General features: G+C 40.5%; 1 protein-coding gene across 49 annotated transcripts in view; it reads left to right on the forward strand.

The window, feature by feature from the left end:
- Positions 1-24,677, forward strand: part of EIF4G3 (eukaryotic translation initiation factor 4 gamma 3) — a 375,324-nt gene that overhangs the window by 94,001 nt on the left and 256,646 nt on the right. For 48 of the 49 annotated variants that reach the window (XM_074018065.1, XM_065528583.2, XM_074018064.1 and 45 more), the window contains one exon: positions 1,637-1,712. The exons of the other annotated variant lie outside the window; for it this stretch is intronic. Coding sequence is in view for 34 of the 48 variants with exons in the window: in XM_015441357.4 (XP_015296843.3) it covers positions 1,637-1,712 (76 nt within the window). In the remaining 14 variants the exon portion in view is untranslated. The remainder of the gene's footprint in view (positions 1-1,636; positions 1,713-24,677) is intronic. 49 annotated transcript variants of the gene reach the window in all.

Genomic DNA, 24,677 nt, shown 5'->3' on the forward strand with positions numbered 1-24,677 from the left:
GGTATCCTTGATCTTCCTTTCAATGAGGAAATGATAACCTGAGTCTTTCACTTTAAGAATATTGCTTATGCTGAACATTAGGGCAGTAGTTTTTCTTGTAGTGGAGTGGGGCAAGGTTTAGGAATGTTCAGCTGGGAATTATAAATGACTTTAGTATTTTGTTAGACTGAAAAACAATTTCTGTTTATTTTCACTTCTTGTTTTTACTTTGTGAAAATGCACCTTTTAAGGAGGTACTGACTATAAACAACTCCAGTGCCAGATATGATTGCCATTGATCAAGAGGGTTTATTTTGAAGAGAGTTCATCCTTCATGAAGTTTCATAAACATTTGTTCTTTAAAATGTATTGGAGCTCTCTTTTCTGCATAAGTGGGAAACATATCATTAATACATATCATGTAACCTCCTCATGGATTCTTGGACTTCTCTGATGAAATTTAGTCTCTGCAAGTGTATTTGCCTAGTTGGTATTTGTTGTAACATGTATGTAGTGAGTACTTTAATAATCAGAGTCTGTTGTGCTTCAGTAATCTTTAACCATCAAATTGTATTTATTTATGAAATTTGCCTTGTATTATTCTACTAGAAAAAGAAAGTGGAGAATTTGAAATTTTTTACATTTATATTTCTACTTAGAGTCTTAATTCAGTATTGCATACCATCTGTATAATCTTACTAATAGTTTTGCTTGTATTTCCTAATGATATAAATTACAGCAATTTGAAATACAGAAATATCAAGTGGATGTACTACTGTATTTCAGTCATGGATTTAAAAAAATCAGCATGTTCTGGATTATTGTATGTGCATGTTACACTGCTCAATTATTGAATTAGAATTTTAAGTAGCACTATGAAAAGCTGTTTGGCCTGTATCTTGAGCTCAGAGAGAAAGAAACATCCAGTGATTTATGCTTGGAGATACAGAGTTTGGTGAGAACTGGTAATAAGCACGATGGCAGGCAGAATTAGGAAGGAAGTATGTGGTAGTGTACAAAGTTTTACGGGGGTCATTTCTTTGAATTCAAATTCTGTGGAAAATTTCTGGCAGTTCCTGTCTCATACTGATTTATTTAGGCTTTTTTTTTGGTAGAGAGGTGTGCTAATTGCAACTGGTTAAACTCCTGTGCTCAAGTGATCCTACCACCTCAGCCTCCCGAGTAGCTGAGACTACAGGTGCTGGCAGCCACACTCGGCTAATTTAGTAGAGACGAGGTCTTGCTGTGTTGCCCAGGCTTGTCTCGAACTCTTGCAAGGGGTTTAAGTAATTCTCTCAATTTGACCTCCAAAAGTGTTGGGATTATAGGCTTGAGCCACTGCACCCAGCCAGTTATTTTTAGTAGAAAATAAAGGTGGCAGAATCTCATCATGGGCCTCAAGTTTGGACACTTACTGTATAGTTGTGTTTGTTTTGAGATTCCATGGAATGTTTATCATGGGAAGGCTTTTGAAGAGATTGATATAGTCATTTTAGGATGTTTGAAGTATTTTATTTTTTAGTTTTGGTGGAGAAGTATATAACTTACTAATTGGGTGAAAGTGCTTAGGTCGTTGGTGGAAATTTGTGGTGGCAGTTGTCTCTTAACTATTAAGCATCCATTTTTGAATTCTCTTATCCTTAACTCGCTCTTCTAGAATTCCTAGAGGACCTGTGCAACAGCCTCTTGAGGATCGAATCTTCACTCCCACTGTCTCAGCAGTCTACAGCACGGTGAGTGTCTGCAGCTTGTCAAATTGTGTGTGTGCTTTTGTGTGTGAATCCTTGGTATTAATTATAGGCAGTGTTTGATTGATACATGACAAATTTTCGGCAAAAAGTTCAATAAAATTCTGAATAGAATGAGATGTATGTAATAGGATAAGGTGAATAGGCTCTTTCCCCATCATCTTAATCTAAGAAATGGAGTGAAACAAATACTATGTTAAGATAGAGAGACTTGCCGGGTGCGGTGGCTCACGCCTGTAATCCCAGCACTTTGGGAGGCTGAGACGGGCGGATCACGAGGTCAGGAGATCGAGACCATCCTGGCTAACACGGTGAAACCCTGTCTCTACTAAAAATACAAAAAATTAGCCGGGCATGGTGGCGGGCGCCTGTAGTCCCAGCTACTCGGGAGGTGGAGCTTGCAGTGAGCCGAGATCGTGCCACTGCGCTCCAAACTGGGCAACAAAGCGAGACTCCGTCTCAAAAAAAAACAAAAAAACAAACAAAACAAAACAACAACAACAAAAAGATAGACTTATTTTTCCTTTCTGTAAATATTAACCTCTGGCCTTATAATTATTATTATTATTATTATTAATTTTTTTTTTTTTTTTTTTTTTTGAGACGGAGTCTTGCTCTGTCCCCCAGGCTGGAGTGCAATGGCGCGATCTCCGCTCACTGCAAGCTCCGCCTCCCGGGATCCCGCCATTCTCCTGCCTCAGCCTCCTGAGTAGCTGGGACTACAGGCGCCCGCCATCTCGCCCGGCTAATTTTTTTGTATTTTTAGTAGAGACGGGGTTTCACCGTGTTAGCCAGGATGGTCTCGATCTCCTGACCTTGTGATCCGCCCACCTCGGCCTCCCAAAGTGCTGGGATTACAGGCGTGAGCCACCGCGCCCGGCTATTATTATTATTATTTTTATTATTTTCGAGATGGAGTTTCACTGTGTCACCCAGGCTGGAGTGCAGTGGTATGATCTTGGCTTATTGCAACCTCCGCCTCCTGGGTTCAAGCGATTCTCCCTCCTCAGCCTCCCAGTAACTGGGACTACAGGCACGTGCCACCACACCGGGCTAATTCTTGTATTTTTAGTACAGGTGGGGTTTCACCATGGTGGCCAGGCTGGTCTCAAACTCCTGACCTCAGGTGATCTGCCCACCTTGGCCTCCTAACGTGCTGGGATTACAGGCAGCTTTGTATTCTTTTTGCACTCTGAGTTTTATTTTCTTTCTGGATTTTTTTTCTTAAAAATTTCACCAGTTTTATGTTTTCTAAACTTTAAATTTTTAAAATTTTACTTTTTATTCTCCTTGATTATGTATTTTCAAAATGCTGAAAGTTTAGAAGAGTGAACACTTTTTTTAAAAATTTGAGATGGAGATTTGCTCTTGTTGCCCAGGCTGGAATGTAATGGTGCGATCTCGGCTCACTGCAACCTCTGCCTTCCCAGTTCAAGCGATTCATCTGCCTCAGCCTCCGAAGTAGCTGGGATTATAGGCATGCGCCACCACGCCTTGCTAATTTTGTACTTTTAGTAGAGACAGAGTTTCACCATGTTGGTTAGGCTGGTCTTGAACTCCTGACCTCAAGTGATCCACCGCCTCAGCCCCTCAAAGTGCTGGAATTATAGGTGTGAGCCACTGTGCCCGGCTGTGAACACCGTTTTTAACAGAAGGAAATTTAATTTTTTTTTCATTTTTAAGAGATCAGGTCTCACTCTGTCACCCAGGCTGGAGTGCAGTGGCATGATTATGGATTACTGCGCCTTGAACTCCTGGCCTCAAGTTATCCTCCTGCCTCAGCCTCCCAAGTAATTGGGACTACAGTCACATTGCTCTGTGCATGCTAATTAAAATAATTTTTTGGCTGGGCAAGATGGCTCACGCCTGTAATCCCAGCACTTTGGGAGGCCAAGGTGGGTGGATCACGAGGTCAGGAGAGCGAGACCATCTGGCTAACACAGTGAAACCCCGTCTCTACTAAAAATACAAAAAATTAGCTGGGCGTGGTGGCGAGCGCCTGTAGTCCCAGCTACTTCGGAGGCTGAGGCAGGAGAATGGCGTGAACCCAGCAGGCGGAGCTTGCAGTGAGCCGAGATTGCGCCACTGCACTCCAGCCTGGGCAACACAGCGAGACTCCGTCTCAAAAAAAAAAAAAAAATTATATTTTGGCAGAGGCAGGGTCTTACGATGTTGCTCAGGCTGGTCAGACTCCCAAACTCAAGCAGTCCGCCTGCCTCCACCTCCCAAAGTGCTGGGATTATAGACATGAGCCATTATGCCCAGCCCCTTTAATTTTTTATATTAGATGATTCAAATTCATAAATGAAGGGAAAATAATTATTTTGAGGATTCTTACTTGGTTGAGCAGGCTGGTTTCAGGTTCCTGGGCTCAAGTGATCCATCCACCTTGGCCTCCCAAAGTGCTGGGATTACAGGCGTGAGCCACCATGCCTAGCCATATGAAAGAAAATTTAAAAGTTAGAGGATGAAGGTAACAATATTAGAAGTAAGTTTTAGGTGTTTTACAGCGAGCCTAAGATAATTTAGGGGAATTAGGGAGTGAAACCTATCTTTTAAATATTTCGACTCAACATACCATTAGATAGAATGCCTTAAAAGGACTCACAGTCTACTGAGGGAGATAAGAAAATAAATAATTCTAATATAAAGTGATATGATAGAGAAGTGATTCATATGGTTTTGGGTTATGAATCACTTTTAGAATCTGAAAATAGTTTTAATGTTCTCTCTTTCAAGAGGAACATATATTCAGTGTTTACATATAATTTCAGAATTTCCCAGATGTCCATCAGGCCATTTCTTTTTTTTGAGATGGAATCTCACTCTGTCGCCCAGGCTAGAGTGCAGGGGCTTGATCTCGGCTCACTACAGCCTCCGCCTCCTGGTTCAAGTGATTCTCCTGCCTCAGCCTTCCGAGTAGCTGGGATTACAGGTGCGCATCACCACACCTGGCTAATTTTTGTATTTTTAGTAAAGATGGGGTTTCACCATATTGGCCAGGCTGGTCTCAAACTCCTGACCTCCAGTGATCCACCCACCTCGGCCTCCCAGTGTTCTGGGATTACAGGTGTGAGACCCTGCGCTCCACCTCATCAGGCCATTTCTAAGCTCCAGATTAAGAACCTTTGACTGGTGACAGGAACATGTTAATTGCATGCGAAAGGAAGAGGTGACTGCATTCAGAAAGTGACACTTAAAGCAGAAGATGCAAGACTTCTGTAGGTAGAGAAGGGAAGGCAAAGCCTTCTAGGAAGTGAAGATTCAGACGCGTGGTTAACAGAGTGGCCAGTAGTCAGTTCACTGTGACATAATATTAAGTGAAATAAAGAGTATGTAGGTTGGTTGGGGGGTGGGGGTTTAAGCTGACCTTTGTATATTTGCAAATTAACTAAGCATGGTGGCATTTACCTGTGGTCCCAGGTACTTTAGAGGCTGAGGCAAGGGGATCACTTGAGGCCAGGAGTTCAAGGCTGCAGTGAGCTTTGATCAAACCTCTATGCTCCAGCCTGGGTGACAGAGTGAGACCCTCAACAAAAAAAAGAGTATCATGCAGGTAATGGATAGGATGATAGTTTTTCTTGGTTTGTCTGAAACAAGGCTCAGTAACACCTATTGTAGATCAATTTATTATTTCTGCAGCCCTATTCACTCTTAGAATTGACCCAGTTTCTATTATAAATTATCTGGTCACCCTAATCATTAGGAATCTTCAATTCATTGAAAAATAACATTTTGAATAACACATTGAAAAATAACCTTTGGGCCCAGGGTGGTGGCTTACTCCTGTAATCCTGGGGGTTTGGGAGGCCAAGGCGAGTGGATCACAAGGTCAGGAGATCGAGACCATTCTGGCCAACATAGTGAAACCTCGTCTCTACTATTAATACAAAAATTAGCCGGGTGTGGTGGTGTGAACCTGTAGTCCCAGCTACTCGGGAGACTGAGGCAGGAGAATAGGTTAAATCTGGGAGGCAGAGGTTACAGTGAGCCAAGATCGTGCCACTGCACTCCAGCCTGGCGCCAGAGCGAGACTGTGTCTCAAAAGAAAAGAAAAGAAAAGAAAAGAAAAATAACCTTTGGCTGATTGTGCTGTCTCCTACCTGTAATCCCAGCAGTAGGGGAGGCCAAGGCGGGAGGATTGCTTGAACCCAGTAGTTTGATACCAGCCTGTGCAACATAATGAGACCCCATCTCAACAAAAAATAAAAAAATCTAGCCAGTCATGGTGATGTGAGCCTGTAATTTTAGGTAGTTGGGAGACTGAGGCAGGAGAATCACTTGAGCCCAGGAGGTCGAGGCTGCAGTGTGATATCTGATTGTGCCTCTGCGTTCCAGTCTGGGCAGTACAGCAAGACCCTGTGTCTTAAGAAAAAAAAGAAAACTTAAAATATTTTTTTTCTGGCACAACCTTCCTCTAGGTCTTAGTTTTTTATGGTTTTTTAAAAAAGTACTATGCAAAAGAACAGCATCATTGTCAGAATCCCTCTTAAAATACGATGTTTTCTAATTACCTAAGTGTACTTTCACCATTTAAATATTATTTTTAAACTAAGATAAGTGAAAGAAAATGAAAACTTGTAGTAATCCTGAGTGATTTATAGAGACAAATACTATAACCATTTTTGGGGTATAGTTTAGTTTGTCTTTCTTGTCTGTTTTGTAGGCCCTATGCTTTATCTTGTCACTTTATCTCATATCAGCTTTTCGTATGCCATTCCTTAGATAACAGTTCTTAAATAATAAGTGGTTATATATTGTTTATTATAGAATTTAATCACTCAGCATTGAATACTTAAGCTTAAGCTTTTACTGTGTGTCATGCAGTGGTCTAGGTGTTCAGGATATGGTAATGGAGCAACACAGACCCTCAGCCCTCATGGATATTACATCTTTATGGTATAAGAAGACAGCAAACAAATATATATATACAGTTTCCTATTGGGTTGTAATAAGTAGCTTGATGAGAATAAAGCAGGATACTGGTCATTCTACCTTAACTAATTATCTCAGGGAAAGTCTCTCTGAAAAGGTGGCAATTAAGCTGAAAGTGAAGATTTCTAGGGAAAAAAAGCATTTGTGGTAGAAGGAACAGCAGTGCAGACGCCCAGAGATAGTAGTGAGCTCAATGTAGTCTTAGAAATGGAAGAAAGCCAGTGTGGCTGGAATGGAGAGAGGGTGGATTTGAGACATCAGATTATGTGGACTGGTTTGGTTTGGCTCTGTGTCCTTACTCAAATCTCATGTGGAATTGTAATCCCCAACATGTCCGGAGGGACCTGGTGGGAGGTGATTGGATCATGGGGGCGGATTTTCCCCGTGCTGTTCTTGTGATAGTGAATGAGTTCTCCTGAGATCTGATGGTTTAAAGGTGCGGCGCTTCCCCCCTTGCTTTCTCTCTCTCTCTCCTGCCACCATGTAAGACATGCCTTGCTTCCTCTTCATTTTCCACCATTATTGTAAGTTTCTTGGGGCCTCCCCAGCCATGTGGAACTGTGAGTCAGTTAAACCTCTTTTTTTTTTCCTTTTTCTTTTTTCTTAATAAATTACGCAGTCTCAGGTAGTTCTCTGTAGTAGTGTGAGAATGGACTAATACATGGACATTACAGACCATAGTAAAGATTTTGGATTTTAATCTAGATATACTAGAAAGGCAGTGGAGGATTCAGAGCAGTAGATGTGAATTTACTTTTAGAAGGTCAATGTGGCTGCTGTATGGAGAATAGACTGTGTGATGTGGACATGTGGTGGTGATTGAAGTGGGAGTAAGGAGAAGTAAAGTCAGTAGAGTATGTTGATGTCTTGGATGTGGGATGTGAGAGAAAAGAGTAAAGGTGGTGTCATAGATCTTGGTTTGGACAACTCAGTAGTCCTGTTTGTGGAGATGAATACTGAATGAGGAACAAGTATTTTGTTGAAAAAACCTTAGTTATAAAACCTCATAAATGAGGACATATAATTCTGTACATTTATTACTTTGGAGAATAGATCATCAAAATCCTGTGAGCAACAGCACACTGCCTCTCATGTAGTTTACATGAAATATTTGAATCTAAGCTTTTGAATGTGTTTTTTGAGTTTGATCTAATTTGATTTTTACTATTTAAAACTACTGTCATATTTGTAGTCCTTTGATCAGTTTTAAAAAATCGAGACCAGGCATGGTGGCTCACACCTGTAATCCCAGCACTTTGGGAGGCTGAGGTGGGTGGATCACTTGAGCTCAGGAGTTTGAGACCAGTCTGGGCAACATGATGAAACCCCGTCTCTATTAGAAAAAAAAAAAAAAGTGTGTGTGTGGCTGAGTGTGGTGGCTGACACATGTAATCCTAGCACTTTGGCATGCCAAGGTGGGAGGACTGCTCGAGCCCGGGAACTTGAGACCAGCCTGGGAGACAGAATGAAACCATCATCTGCAAAAAAAAAAAAGAAAAAAAAAAAGAAAAAAAAAATGTTTGTGTATATATTATATTTTATGCCTATTCTGGAAGAAAGGATTTTAGGGAGCTAGAAGTTACCTTAAAGTATGATAGTCTTTACTTTTTTTTAATTTATTTATTTGACAGAGTCTCACTCTGTCGCCCAGGTCAGAGTGTACTGCCATAATTACAGCTCATCGAAGCCTTGAACTCCTGAGTTCAAATGAACCTCCCATCTCAGCTTCCTAAATAGCTGAGTAACTAGGATTGGAGGCACAAGCCACCGTACCCAGCTAATGTTTTATACTTTTTAACAGAGGCAGAGCCTTGCTGTGTTGCCCTGGCTGGTCTCAAACTCCTGGCTTCAATTGATCCTCTCGCCTCAGCCACTCAAGTGCTGGGATTATGGTGTGAGCTGCTTCATCCTGCTGGTTTCCCCTTTTTTGTTGTTGTTTTTTGTTTGTTTTTAGGTGGAACCTTACTCTGTCACCCAGGCTAGAGTGCAGTGATGCATTCTTGGTTCACTGAAACCTCCATCTCTGGGGTTCAAGTGATTCTCCTGCCTCATCCTCCTGAGTAGCTGGTACTGCAGGCATGTGCCACCACACCCGACAGATTTTTGTATTTTTTAGTAAAGAAGGAGTTTCACCGTGTTGGCCGGGCTGGTCTTGAACTCCTGACGTCGAGTGATTCACCCGCCTTGGCCTCCCAATATGCTGGGATTATGTCATGAAGTAAAAGTTAACCCCCAGTTCACCTCCTACTGCCTTAGCATGTGGTGTCCATATGTCACTTTCATTGAATTGGTTAAATTCCTTGAAAGGCTTGAAAGACTCCTGGCCAGTCTCAAAATTACACAAAGATTGTGCTTTTTTGTATCTGGTATGCAGGTTTTATACACTGATGTCCGCCATTTTACGTAATAGGGATTTGCTGATAATCAAAGAAGCATTAAAAGTTGGACTTGGCCGGGCATGGTGGCTCACACCTGTCATCCCAGTACTTTGGGAGGCCAAGGTGGTGGGAGGATTGCTTGAGGTCAGGAGTTTGAGACCAGCCTGGGCAACATGGTGAGACCCTGTCTCTGTAGTTTTAAAAAATTAAGAAAAAAAAATTTGGGACTGTGCGTGGTTGGCTCACTCCTGTAGTCCCAGCAGTTTGAGAGGCTGAGGTGGGTAGATCACTTGAGGTCAGGAGTTTGAGACCAGCTTGGCCAACATGGTGAAACCCTGCCTCTACTAAAAATACAAAAAATTGGCTGGGCATGGTGGTGTGAGCCGGTAGTCCCAGCTACTTGGGAGGCTGAGGTGTGAGAATTGCTTGAACGCGGGAGTCAGAGGTGGTGGTGAACTGAGATTGCACTACTGCACTCCAGCTTGGGTGATAGAGCAAGACTCTGTTTCCAAAAAAAAAAAAAATTGGAGTCATCTTCTGGAATGTGTTCATGTTACATTTAGTCTAGTTATTTTGTATTTATTTTAACCTGCTTTATGCAAGTTTGCCCTGGGTACATTTATCAGGGATGAGAGGGAAGCTTATGTCATTATTCCTTATTAGCCATAACTGAGTGATTGATCATATGAACAAAAAAAGAATCAAGCACATATATATATGTATGTGTGTATGTATATGTATATATGTGTATATGTATATATATTTTGAGACGGAGTCTTGCTCTGTCGCCCAGGCTGGAGTGCAGTGGCGCCATCTCGGCTTACTGCAACTTCTGCCTCCCAGGTTCAAGTGATTCTCCTGCCTCAGCCTCCCGAGTAGCTGGGACTACAGGCACGCACCACCCATACCCAGCTAATTTTTTGTATTTTTAATACAGACGGGGTTTCACCATGTTAGCCAGGATGGTCTTGATCTCCTGACTTTGTGATCCACCCACCTCAGCCTCTCAAAGTGCTGGGATTACAGGCGTGAGCCACCACACCTGGCCCAAGCACATAGTTTTAAAAGGTCTAGTAAGAGCTACATATGTTAAATGGGGGAGGGAAAATGTCAAAACTACAGAAACATAGATTAATTTGAAATATTAATTAGTAACTTTCTTATATTGGCCTGCCTCTGCAGTATAAACTGTGGACTTTTACTATGTTGTATAATTTTGTCATATATATTTTGCTTAGAGAAATTAGATTTTATGACTGTCAGGCTAGTATTTTTAATATAATTGCAGAGATGAATTTAGTAATAGAATAATGACATTTCTAAAAGAAGGAGACATTTATATTCTGTGCAATTGGAAGGGTTATCTTAATAACTGCTTATGAAAAATTCCTGACTGGGCATGGTGGCTCATGCCTGTAATCCCAGCATTTTGGGAGGCCAAGGCGGACAGATCACGAAGTTAGGAGCTTGAAATCAGCCTGACCAACATGGTGAAACCCTGTCTCTACTAAAAATACAAAAATTAGTCAGGCAAGGTGGCTCACGCCTGTAATCCCAGCTACTCAGGAGACTGAGGCAGGAGAATCGCTTGAACCTGGGAGGCGGAGGTTGCAGTGAGCTGAGATGGCGCCATTGCACTGGAGCCTGGGCAACAGAGCAAGACTCTGTCCCTCGCCAAAAATAAATAAATAAATAAATTTGTGTAAATTATTTAAAGTACTTCTTAATAAAGGTTTTTATTTTTTTAATTTTTTTGAGACAGGGTCCTCCCTCTTGCACAGGCTGGAGTACGGTGGCGTAATTTTAGCTGACTATGGATAATTCCTCTTCAATACCATAAAATTTGTTTTCTTCTTTCTCTCGCTCTCTTTTTATTTTTTTTTTGGTTGAGACAGGGACTCTCTCTGTTGCCTAGGGTGGAGTGCAGTCGCACGATCATGGCTCACTGCAGCCTTAAACTCCTGGGCTCAAGCGATCCCTCCTCCCCTAGCTTTCCAAGTAGTTAGGACTACAGGCATGCATCACCATGCCTGACTAATTTTTCTTTCCTTTTTTTTTTTTTTTTGAGACGGAGTCTTACTCTGTCACCGAGGCTGGAGTCCAATGGTGGTACCGTGTTGGCTCACTGCAACCTTCGTCTCCTGGGTTCAAGGAATTCTCCTGCCTCAGCCTCCCGAGTAGCTGGGATTACAGGCACCCACTACCATGCCTGGCTAGTTTTTATATTTTCAGTAGTGATGGGGTTTCACCATGTTGGCCAGGCTGGTCTCGAGCTCCTGATCTCAGGTGATCCACCCTCCTCGGCCTCCCAAAGTTCTGGGATTACAGGTGTGAGCCACCGCACCCGGCCCGTACCTGGCTAATTTTTAAAATTTTTGTAGAGATGAGATCTTGCTGTGTTGCCCAGGCTGGTCTCTAATGTCGGGGCTCAAGCAGTTCTCCCACCTCAGCCTTCTAAAGTGCTGGGATTACAGGCATGAGCCACCATGCCCAGCTATGCCATAAAATTTCATGATTTTTTTTTTTTTCTTTTGAGATAGGGTCTTACTGTGTCATCCAGGCTGGAGTGCAGTAGCTCAGTCATGGCGCACTGTAGCCTCAACTTCTTAGGCTCAAGAGATCCTCTTGCCTCAGCCTCCCAAGTAGCCAGGACTACAGATGCACATCATGGCTCCTGCTAATTAAAAAACATTTTTTTCTTTTCTGTAGAGACAGGGTCTCACTATGTTGCCCAGGCTGGTCTTGAACTCCTGACTCAAGCAGTGTTTCTGCCTCAGCCTTCTAAAGTGTTGGGATTATAGGTGTGAGCCACTGCTCCTGGCCTCATGATACATTTAGCCATTTTATACTTTAAAAAATCTTGATTCTTTTACCCTAAAGCTTTGTTTAATTAGAGAACCATGCTTTTATTTCTTTTGCCAGGTCACTGTTGAGTATTTGCCAGGTCACTGTTGAGTAGGCTAGGATTTCAATGGAGATACCTCGCCAGAGACAAAATTTAGCTTGGGTTGATCCATATTCTTTAGGCAGTGGTGTCCAGCCACGTGTAAATCTGTTTGATTGTCTTATCATCTAGCACAGATGGCAAATACATCAGTTAAACTAAAGATTTATTTATAACTTTTTTTAGAAGAAGCATGTATTTATCTTTATATCTCTGCTTTTAAAAATTGATACTTAGTAATTATTTGTGGGATACATGTGCTATTTTATTTATTTATTTGATACGGAGTCTCACTGCGTTGCCCAGGTTGGAGTGTAATGGCATGATCTCAGCTTACTGCAGCCTCCGCCTCCCAGGTTCAAGCTATTCTCCTGCCTCAGCCTCCATAGCTGGGACTATAGGTATGCGCCACCACACCTGGCGAATTTTTGTATTTTTAGTAGAGACGGAGTTTCATCATATTGGCCAGGCTGGTCTTGAACTCCTGACCTCAAGTGATCCACCTGCTTTGGCCTCCCAAAGTGTTGGGATTACAGGCATGAACCACTGTGCCCAGCCACGTGTCATTTTGATGCATGCAAGTAATGTGTGGTGGTCAAATCAGGGTAATTAGGATATTCATCACCTCAAGTATTTTATCTTTTGTGTTAGAAACATTTGAAATCTTCTAGCTATTTTGAAATATACAATAAACGAGTGTTAACTATAGTTGCCTTACTCTGCTAACACTAGAACTTATTCCTTTTATCTAACTGTATGTTTGTACTCATTAACCAACCAGTCTTCATATCTCATCACCTTTCCATGCTTCTCAGTCTCCGGTAACCATCATTCTACTCTGTACCTACATGAGATGAAGTTTTTGTAACTCCTACGTAGGAGTGAAGACATGGTATTTTTCTTTCTTGGCTTGGCTTATTTCACTTAACATCATTACCTCCTGTTCCATCTCTGTTGTTGCAAATGGATGTGGTTGACTGATATTTCATTGTGTATATGTGACACATTTTTATTATCCATTAATCTGTTGATGTATACTTACATTGATCCACATCTTGGCTATCGTGAATAGTGCTGCAGTAAACATGGGTGGCAGCTCTCTCTTTGCACTGAATTCATTGATAAATAAATGAATGCTATAAATTCTAAATGCTATAGAATTCACTTATAATTTTAATGCACTGATTTCCTTTCTTTCGGATATATACCCAGCAGTGGGATTGGCTGGATCATATGGTAGCTCTATTTTAGTTTTTTCATGAACCTTTATACTGTTCTCCATAGTGGCCATACTAACATATTCCCAGCAGCGGTGCGAGCATTCTCCTTTCTCTACTTTGTCGGCAGTGTCTTTTTTTTTTTTTTTTTTTTTTTTGAGATGGAGTTTTCTCTGTTGTTGCCCTGGCTGGAGTGCAATGATGTGATCTCGGCTCACCACAACTTCTGCCTCCTGATTTCAAGTGATTCTCCTGCCTCAGCCTCCTGAGTAGCTGGGATTACAGGCATGTGCCACCACTGCCGGCTCATTTTGTGTTTTTCATAGAGATGGGGTTTCTCCATGTTGGTCAGGCTGGTCTCGAATTCCCGACCTCATGTGATCTGCCCACCTTGGCTTCCCAAAGTGCTGGGATTACAGGCGTGAGCCACCATGCCCGGCCCTTTTTTTTAGTATTTTTAATAATAGCCACTTTATTGGGAGGGAGATGATAGCTCATTGTGTTTCCCTGATGATCGGTGATATTGAGCACTTTTCATATACTTGTCAGCCATTTGTATGTCTTCTTTTGAGAAATGTCTGTTTAGATCATTTGCCCCTTTTTTTCTTCTAGGCAGGGCCTTGCTGTGTCGCCCAGGCTGGAGGACAGTGGTGCGATGCTCCTGCCTCAGCTTCCTGAGTAGTTGGGACTACAGGCATGCTGCCTCCACACCAGGCCAATTTATTTATTTTTGTAGCTGTGGGGTCACACTGTATTGCCTAGGATGGTCTTGAATGCCTGGGATCAAGCAGTCCTCCTATCTTGACCTCCTAGAGTGTTGGGATTACAGATGTGAGCCACTGTGCCTGGCTCTGCCTGCCCATTTTTAAATTGGATTTTTTTTTCTTCTTTTCTTTTTGCTATTGAGTTGTGTTTCTTATATAGTTTAGCTATTAATCAGTTGTCAAATGGATAGTTTGCATGTATTTTCTCCCATTCTGTAGGTCGTCTCTTCACTCTGTTGACTGTTTCCTTAAATGTGTAGAAATTTTTTAATTGGATGTAATCCCATTTCTCTATTTTTGCTTTTGTTTTCTCTTCCTAGATTTTACCCAAAAGAAATAACTTTTTTCAGACCAATGTTCTGAAGCATTTCCCTGGTGTTGTCTTGTATTCGTTTCATGGTTTCAGATCTTAACATTTAAAAATTTAATCCATTTTGGTTTGATTTTGGTATATGGTTAGAGATAGGAGTCTAGTTTCATTTCTCTGCATGTAGATATCCAGTTTTCCCAGCACTGTTGGTTGAGGAGACTGTCCTTCCTCCTGTGTATATTCTTGACACCTTTAAAAAGATGAATTGGCTGTAAATAAATGGATTTATTTCTTTATTCTCTGTTGTCTTCCATTGGTCTGTGTTTTTAGTCCAGTACCATGCTGTTTTGGTTACTGTAGCTGTGCAGTATAGTTTGAAGTTAGGTAGTATGATGTCTCTAGTTTTTTTCATTTTTTATTTTTATTTTTTGAGACGGAGTCTTGCTCTCTCTCCCAGGCTGGAGAGCAATGGCCAGATCTTGGCTTTTTTGCCTTTCTGCTCTTTTGCTTTTGCTTTTCTTTCTGCTTTTTTGATGTAGGTGTTTATTGCAATAAACTTTCCTCTTACTGCTGCTTTTGCTGTGTCCCATTTTGTTTTTCTACTGTCATTTATTTCAGGAAATTTTAAAATTTTCTTCTTAATTTCTTCATTGATCCATTGTTCCTTCAGGAGGATGTTGCTTAATTTCCATGTATTTGTACAGATCTATTTCCAAAGATCTTTTTGTTACTGATTTCTAGTTTCATTGTATATCGGTCAGAAAAGATACTTGGTATGATTTTATTTCTTTTAAATTTGCTGAGACTTGTTTTGTGGCCTAAGTGGTCTATTTTGGAGAATCCGTGTGCTGATGAAGAGAATATGCCTTCTGAAGCTGTTGGATGAAATGTTCTATAATGTCTGTTAGGTGTATTTCGTTTAAAATGCAGTTTAAATCCAATGTTTGGTTATTGATTTTCTTTCTTTTTTTTTTTTTTTTTTTTTTTTTTTTTTTGAGACGGAGTCTCACGCTGTTGCCCAGGCTGGAGTGCAGTGGCGCGCTCTCGGCTCACTGCACGCTCCGCCTCCCGGGTTCCCGCCATTCTCCTGCCTCAGCCTCCTGAGTAGCTGGGACTACAGGCGCCCGCCACCGCGCCCGGCTAATTTTTTGTATTTTTAGTAGAGACGGGGTTTCACTGTGGTCTCGATCTCCTGACCTTGTGATCCGCCCGCCTCGGCCTCCCAAAGTGCTGGGATTACAGGCTTGAGCCACCGCGCCCGGCCTATTGATTTTCTTTCTAGATCATCTGTCCAATGCTGAGAGTGGGATATTTAAGTTGAATAATAGTTCAAGTCCCCAACTATTATTTTATTGTAGTCTATCTCACCCTTTAGATCAAATAGTACTCGCTATATATGTCTGGGTACTCTTTTGTTGCGTGCATATGTATTTATAATTGTTATATTTTCTTGCTGAATTGATCCATTTATCATCATATGGTGTACCTTTTCTGTCTTTTTTACAGTTTTTGACTTAAAACCTGTTTTATCTGATATAAGCATAGCTACTCCCGCTTACTTTTGGTTTGTGTTTGTGATGAATAACTTTTTTTATCTCTTCACTTTTAGTCTATGTGTGTCTTTTTTGTGTGTGTGTGACTTGGAGTCTCACTCTGTTGCCCAGGCTGAAGTACAATGGCACAATCTCGGCTCACTGCAACCTCTGCCTCCTGGGTTCCAGTGATTCTCCTGCCTCAACCTCCCAAGTAGCTGGGATTACCGTCACCCACCACCATACCTGGCTAATTTTTGGATTTTTAGTAGAGATGGGGTTTCACCATGTTGGCCAGCCTGGTCTCAAACTCCTGGCCTCAGGTGATCTGCCCACCTTGGCCTTCGAAAGTGCTAGGATTACAGACATGAGCCACCATGCCTGCCCTGTGTGTGTCTTTATGGGGAATTTTGTATAGGCAACATATAGTCATGTAATGTTTTTTAATCCAGCCAGTCTGTATTTTTTAATTGGGAAATTTAATTCATTTACATTCATGGTTATTATTGACAGATAAGTACTAATTCCTATCATTTTGTTAATTGTCTTCTTGTTGTTTTGTATATCCTTTGTTCCTTTTTTCCCTCTCCTTATTACTGTGGTTTGTTGGTTTTGTGTAGTGATAAGATTTTACTCTTTTTTCTTTCTTGTTTGTGTATCTGATCTATCAGTGAGTTTTATACTTTTCCATGTTTTCATGATTGTGATTATCATCTTTTCACTTATGGTAACCACCCCTGGCGAATACTTTACTTTTTGTAGAGGTAGGGTCTTGCAGTGTTTCCCAGACTGGTCTCAAACTCCTGGGCTCAAGCGCTCCTCTCACCTTGGCCTCTCCAAGTCCTGGGATTAAAGGCATGAGCCAGTGTACCTGGATTAGTTTTCTTTTTTAATGTAACATTTTTTAGGAAAATATTTTTCCAAGTTACTACACAGCAGTTATAATCTTCCTAATTCTGTAGGAACATAATAATTAGGAATTTTTAAAGAACTTTCTTCTTAGCTGTTTAATCTTTTTTTCCTGTTTAATGCATTTGAATTATTTGGTATGGGAAAGTAATGAAATTTTCTTGATTGTTAAGACAAAAAGGATTTGGTTGTAAGAAGATTTATATATATAAATTATTATTATTAGTTTTTTCCAGTAGCATTTATGAGTGATAACTGACCATAGTTAGAAATCTAGATTTTTGTATTTGATAAATTTAAATAAAAGATGAAAACCATGTTTAGATATTTTCATAATGTTAGGCATTGTTATAATATTTAGCTTAGAATTTGCCAATCATTTGGAAATACCTAGGTCAGCTGTTCTCAACTGGAGGTGAGTTTACCCCCAGGTATATTTAGTTATGTGTGGAAATGTTTTTGACTGCCACAGCTGGTGAGGGTTGAGGAGATGGACAGAGGATGCTGCTGTCATTTAGTGGGTAGAGGCCAAGTAAGTATCTAAACATCCAAGTGCACATAACAATCTCATGATAAAGAATTATTCTGGCCCTAATGTCAGTAGTGTCACTGTTGAGAAACTTGAACCTAGATTTTCTCAAATGTTAGGCAAAATTATTAAGATTAGTTAATATTACTAATATTTATTAATCTAGCCAGTATTTGTTCAATACTATCTATGTTACTATACTAGATGGTGGTAAAAAAAATATGAAAGTAAAAAATAATGGAAATTGTAGTAAGTGTTTAGAAATAGAGAAACAGTATTTAAAATTGATAATTCCTGTTAAGATATGAGAGAAGGTGGAAGGATCATTTGAACCTCAGAGTTCGAGGCTGCAGTGAGCCATTATCACACCACTGCACTCCAGCCTGGACAACAAAGTGAAAACCTGATTCCATTAAAAATTAAAAATATCTCTTCCAGGAATGTTGTCTACAGGCACTCAGAATGATCCAGCATGTGACAATACCATCGTAGGCTTCCCTACAGTATAGCCTCTAACAAAACTAGGCTGTCATGAGCCCTTGGTAATAGAATTGTTGACCTTTATACCAAGAAGATTGGGAAAGAACTGAAATCTGCATGTGACGTGTGTCCAGGGAGACTTCGAGGGGTCCATGCTGTGAGGCTTACAGTTCTTATGAGAAGATGGCATTTTAGGTGACATCTTTCAGCTCTTCATGGATGAGGAGGAAGAGCATGAACCTTCCAAATAGATATTGCAGAGCTCCAAGGCTTTAAGGTGGGAGCCTCCTGATGATTGGAGGCTCAGAACCATGCTGTCTAGTAGAACATTTCCTTTTGAGCACTTGAAATGTGGGCAATGCAATTGAGGACCTGAATTTTAAGTTTTATTTAATTTTCATTAATTTAAATGTGAATAGCTGCATGTGGTTCCTACTAAATTTGAAAATGCCCTTCTAGAGGCCGACAGAATCTAGGTCATGTAATTTTATAAGGTTTTGATTAGGTATTTGGGTTTTATCTGATGTATAGAAGGAGCTATTGAAGAGTTTCTACTAAGGGAATGACATAACATTTAAATCATGAAAATACTCATTTATTACCAGATGAATTGGAGTTTATAGGTTACATGGGGAGCAGAATGTTAAGAGCAGCTAAGTGGCTCTGGAATCTGACCAAATGAATTCAGATCCTGGTGTTTCCACATAGCAGCTGTGTGTCTCATTGGGCAAGTTTCTTGCACCCAGTTTCCTTCCTCATGAGTAAAATGGAGATAATAGTAGTGCTGATCTACGAAGGTCCTTATGAAGGTTAAATGGGACAAATCCATTTAAACCTCCTAGAGCTTGATACACAGTCATCACTCAGATATGTACTAGCAGCTGCTGCTACCATCAGTACTCTATTCTTACAACTAGGATGAAGAAACTATTCATACCATTTATTTGATACAAAATCTGAACAAGCTTAATGTGGTGTTAGATAAAACGCTTATGATTTTCATTTCAATAGTGTTGCTTTTTTATTTTTTAAAAATATTAAAAGTCGGGCATGGTGTCTCACGCCTGTAATTCTAGCACTTTGGGAGGCGGAGGCGGGCGGATCATGAGGTCGGGAGATCGAGACCATCCTGGCTAACACGGTGAAATCCCATCTCTACTAAAATACAAAAAATTAGCCAGGCGAGGTGGCAGGCACCTGTAGTCCCAGCTACAATGGAGGCTGAGGCAGGAGAATGGCGTGAACCCGGGAGGCGGAGCTTGCAGTGAACCGAGATGGCACCACTGCACTCCAGCCTGGGCGACAGTGAGACTCCGTTTCAAAAAAAAAAAAAAAAAAAAAATTAAATGTTTTTTCTGTATAGACATGGGGTCTATGTTGCCTACATTGGCCTCAAACTCCTGGGCTCAAGCAATCCTTCTACCTCGGCCTCCCAAAGTGTTGGGATTACTGGCATGAGCCATTGCACCCAGCCAGTAGTGTTGCTTTTCAAACTTTAGTATTTATTATCAATACTTATTATATGTTTGTCATATTGGAATGTCCAACTTTATTACCTTAGAAAAGTAAACTCCTTTAATAAACTACTAGATATACATGATACAAAACTTAGGAAGTTAAGGGATAAAAGACTTGTGGTATAATTATCCATGTGTTAAATATATTTTCTCTTTTGACTTAACTGTTGCCATATTATTAGACCCATTGTTTTATTTTTAATAATTCCATACCAAATTGTTTGTAGAAATAATATAATTTTAATAGTGTTGCCCAGCTGTAGTTGTAGATTATTGTCACTTTATGTTTAAAAGCTATTTCTTTCTCTCTGTCTTTGACTTATTTGGGAAGTAGCTGTACGTGCTTTTCTTTTTCTTTTCCTCTTTTTTTTTTGAGGCGGAGCCTCGCTGTGTCACCTCGGCTGGAGTGCAGTGGCGCAATCTTGACTCCCTGTAACCTCTTCCTCCTGGGTTCAAGCGATTCTCCTGCCTCAGCCTCCTGAGTAGCTGGGATTACAGGCGTGCACCACCATGCCCGGCTAATTTTTGTATTTTCGGTAGAGACAGGGTGTCAACATGTTGGTCAGGCTGGTCTTGAACTCCTGAGCTCATGATCCTCCTGCCTTGGCCTCCCAAAGTGCTGGGATTACAGGCTTGAGCCACCATGCCCGGCCTTGTAAGTGCTTTTCAAATGCCAGTTTTGACAGATGGTAGTAGTGGATACAGTTTTTATCTGTGATGCCTTCTGTGGAGTGCCAGAACTGCACTAGAGGATTACATGGAGTAGATGTGTTTCTCTTTGTTTTTTTGGAGACAGGTTCTCACCCTGTTGTCCAGGCTGGAGCATGGTGGCACAATTATAGTTCACTGTAATTAACTTGGAACTCCTGGGCTCAAGCAATCTTCCTGCCTCAGCCTCCCAAGTAGCTGGGACTATAGGTGCATACGGTCATGCCCGGCTAATTTTGTTTTGTTTCATTTTCTGTGGTGACAGGATCTCACTGTGTTGCCCAGGCTGGTCTAAAACTCCTGGCCTCAGACGATCCTCCTGCCTTAGCCTTCCAAGGTTCTGAGATTACAGACATGAGCCATGCCACCTAGCTATCATGTTTCTTATATTAGATCAATCATTTATTTTGGCTACTAAATCAAGCTAATGTGAATTTTTAATTTATTCTTTATATCTGATATGAATTGCATTAACCAATAGTGAAAATCAGTCATTTGCACTGAAGAACCTATTGTATGCAAGGTATGGTGGGTGGTAGTGGTTGTACCTACTCTCAAGATATGGAATGAAATAGAATAAAATGAAGTTACTAGACAGCAATAAATATCAATTAGTCCACTTTCAAGTTCTTTGGAAGTTTCTGTTTACACTTATAAAAATATTCAGTCTATTATCACTAGTTACTTAAGAATTATTATTGTGCTGTCAAGAATGTTTATGGAATATCAGTTTACCTTTGATATTCTAAAACTGCCCTCTCTCAAGGTTTTGGGCGGTTCCAATTTATATTAATTGCCATTTCTGAAACTTAGCAAAAAGAAGGTAGTTTTTTTGTTTGTTTGTTTGTTTGTTGTTGTTGTTGTTGTTGTTTTTTGAGGCAGAGTCTCGCTCTCTTGCCCAGGCTGGAGTGCAGTGGCCGGATCTCAGCTCACTGCAAGCTCCGCCTCCCGGGTTTACGCCATTCTCCTGCCTCAGCCTCCCAAGAAGCTGGGACTACAGGCGCCCACCACCTCGCCCAGCTAGTTTTTTGTATTTTTTAGTAGAGACGGAGTTTCATTGTGTTAGCCAGGATGGTCTCAATCTCCTGACCTCGTGATCCGCCCGTCTCGGCCTCCCAAAGTGCTGGGATTACAGGCTTGAGCCACCATGCCCGGCTGGTAGTTTGTTTTTTATTTTATGTTTGCACATACATGTTTGGCTCTTAAAATGTTAGTAGGTTATATAGTTCTTTTCATTAAGGGGTTTTAAAAAAATTAGTAGTTAAAAAGAAAGTAGTTACTACTTAATTTAGAACAAGAATGAAGCAGGTATGTTTATTGACTTGGAAAGATCTCTAATGTTTTGATAAGTGGAAAGGAAAATGTCATTGGATATTTATTATTATATTGTTGCAATTATTTTTATACATTTGTAAATGTATAGAAACGTTTGTAATAATGTGCTTCAGAGTATTAATCATTTTGCCATAGGGAATGGAGTGGGATTTGAAGGGTGAAGTGGGCACTACTTTTTCTTTTTTTGAACAAAAATCATGTTTATACATTATTTTAGCAATTACAGAAAGTGAGCATCAAGCTCTTTTTTTTTTCTCACAATCTTAGTTGCCACTGCCTGATACGCAAATTGGTAATAATTCTATCCTGATTCAATCACTAGATGCAAATGGTTTTCCACAGTGGCCTTAAAAATTTCCCAGATTATTGAAAAATCAGATTGTATTAGTTGTGACTTGCAGTTTTCCTTTGTGGTCTGAAATTTATTTTTCCAAAATTTTAATATAGGACAGTTAGCTGAGTTCAGGTCTTGCATTACTTTGAAAGATCATCTTTGACTGAATTCTATTATGATTTATAAGATACCCACGATTGAGTATATTTCGTTTCCCTATTCTTCCTGTGCTCTTTTACTTAAAAAAAAAAAAAATCTCATTCTTACCCATGATTAACTCATCCTCTTTTCTTTCGACAAACTTCACAGTCAGCGTCATCAAATATTTGTGAAATCCAGATGCTGCTGCTGCACCCCCACCCTCCCCCGGTAAAAATTCCTACGAATTAGACTCAGTCTTTTTTCTGTTTTGCCTTTCTTTCTAAATAGAGAACAGCTTTTCCTGTTGTGACAGTCTAAAAAGTGTTTGAAGTTACTTTTCTGTGTTGTCCTAAGTGTAAAATAACTGAAAGATCCTCTGGCCTCTTGGAGCTTGCTTTTCCAGGGGCCTAAACATTGGAGATGTTGCAGAACTTTTAAGAATATTGAGATAAACTTAATTTAGAAAACAAATATTGAATGAGAGCCATATGCAAGGTTTTGTGCCTGGTAATGTGAGAAAGCAGTGGTGGACACTATGATCCTTGTCTTTAAGAGTGCTCATTTTACACTGTTTTAAGTACATATGGGAATGTGAGGAAGAGACAATGATTATGTAAATGAGAACAAAAATATGTAAATAAGTAGTAACACTTACTGGTGTAGTTTTCCTGGATTCTCATTAAGCAAAAGTACTTGGAGGAGTGAAGCAGGGTTATAATAGAGAAAGATGGTATCTAGATGAACTCTTAAGAAGCCATGAAATGTAGATGGGCAGCAAATTTGGACTGCATCTTACAAGATACTGGAATGAGTGTACACACATCAGTTAAAGCCTTTGAGGTGGAGGATAAGGTTACAGCTACACAGTGTAATGAGCCATGAAATAGGTATGAAAATTGACCAAACCCAGGCAGAGGAGTTAACTGGTAAAAAACTTGATAGAATAGTTTATACAGGTTGAGCATCCCTAATCAAAACATTCAAAATCTGGTATGTGCTAAAACCTGAGACTTTTTGTGTACCAGCATTATTCTCAAAGGAAATGCTCAATGGAGCAGTTCAGATTTTGGATTTTCAGATTGGGGATGCTGAACTGGTAAATATAATGCAGGTGTTCCAAAATCTAAAATCTGAAACATTTCTGGTTCCAAATTTTTCAGATAGGGATACTCACCTGTAGAATATTTTCTTTATTACTATAAGTAACACTTACTTGTAGCAATTACTTTTCTAAGCATTTTAAGTATTTTTTTTTTTTTGGGGGGGGGATGGAGTCTCGCTCTGTCGCCCAGGCTGGAGTGCAGTGGCGCGATCTCCGCTCACTGCAAGCTCCGCCACCTCCTGGGTTCATGCCATTCTCCTGCCTCAGCTTCCCTAGAAGCTGGGACTACAGGCGCCCGCCACCATGCCCGGCTAATTTTTTTATGTTTTTAGTAGAGACGGGGTTTCACTGTGTTCGCCAGGATGGTCTTGATCTCCTGACCTCGTGATCCGCCCGCCTCGGCCTCCCAAAGTGCTGGGATTACAGGCGTAAGCCGCCGTGCCCGGCCGCATTTTAAGTATTAACTCAACCCTTATGACAACTGTATGAGGTAGGTATAATTACATTCCCCATTGTTAGTTGGCAAATAGACACAGAGGTGACGTATCCTGCCCAAAGTTATCCAGGTAGTGTGTGGTAGAGGTTAGATTTGAACTTTGGTGGATCTTTAACATTTATTGAGTGATTACAGTGTCCCAGACACTGTGCTAAATGCTTTACATTCATGATGTTTAATACTTATGACAACCCTTATTTACAAAAAAGGAAAATGGGACTTGGAAACATGTAATTTGAATACAGGTGTGTTTGAGTCTATAAGTTCATGTGAAGTATTCTGTTTTACTGTGTGGGAACCCCCCCCCCGTTTTTTTTTTTTAAAAGACAAGAGTCTCACAATGTCACCCAGACTAGAGTGCAGTGGTACGATCTTGGCTCACTGCAACCTCCGCCTCATAGGTTCAAGCAATACTTTTGCCTCAGCCACCTGAGTAGCTGGGATTACAGGTGCCTCATGCCCAGCTAATTTTTTGTATTTTTAGTAGAGACAAGGTTTCACCATCTTGACCAGGCTGGTCTTGAACTCCTGACCTCAGGTGATACACCCACCTTGGCCTCCGAAAGTGCTGGGATTATAGGCATGAGCCACTGTGCCTGGCCCCTTCTTTTTGTTAAGATCACAAATAAGGTCAAAAGCAATACTCAATTTTGGGGGGATTAGGACCCTTTTGAAAATCTGATGAAAGTTATGGATCTACTTTGCATAACAATAAACATACAAACATAGGGGTTTTCTTTTTTTATTTTATTATTATTATTTTTTTTGAGAGATGGAGTCTCCCTCTGTCGCCGAGGCTGGAGTGCAGTGATGTGAGCCAGTGTGTGTGGCCTCTTTTTATTTTTTAACTGCAGTTTTGAGAGAGTTCAATAACTCTCACTGATAAGATTCCTTATTCTAGTTTAGACAGATTTTCTCCTTGCAGGGGTGCTGTGTTGCACGTTGACCCTGATTCCTAGGATTTGGAAATAGCTCACCTTCGACTTTATAGTGTATTAAATGGATAGGTATCTTATTAAGATTTTATTTACCCTTCTATTTTGAATTATTTTCTTAAAAAGCATTTTTACTTGTGGTACTTAATTATGTTCTGGTTATTAACAATTTTATGTCTTTTTCTACCCATCATGGTATCTGCTTGCTGATTAATGATATTTATCAAAGTTAGGATTCCTTGTTGTTAATATTTAATATGAATTTGCTCATTAAATGTTAAATCAGATACCTTGTTAAAATATTATTTAGTAAAAGCTGGACATGGTGGCTCATGCCTGTAATCCTAGCACTTTGGGAGGCTGTGGTGGGCACATCACCTGAGG

Source organism: Macaca fascicularis, chromosome 1 (genome assembly GCF_037993035.2).
Source record: "Macaca fascicularis isolate 582-1 chromosome 1, T2T-MFA8v1.1".
NCBI lineage: Eukaryota > Metazoa > Chordata > Mammalia > Primates > Cercopithecidae > Macaca > Macaca fascicularis.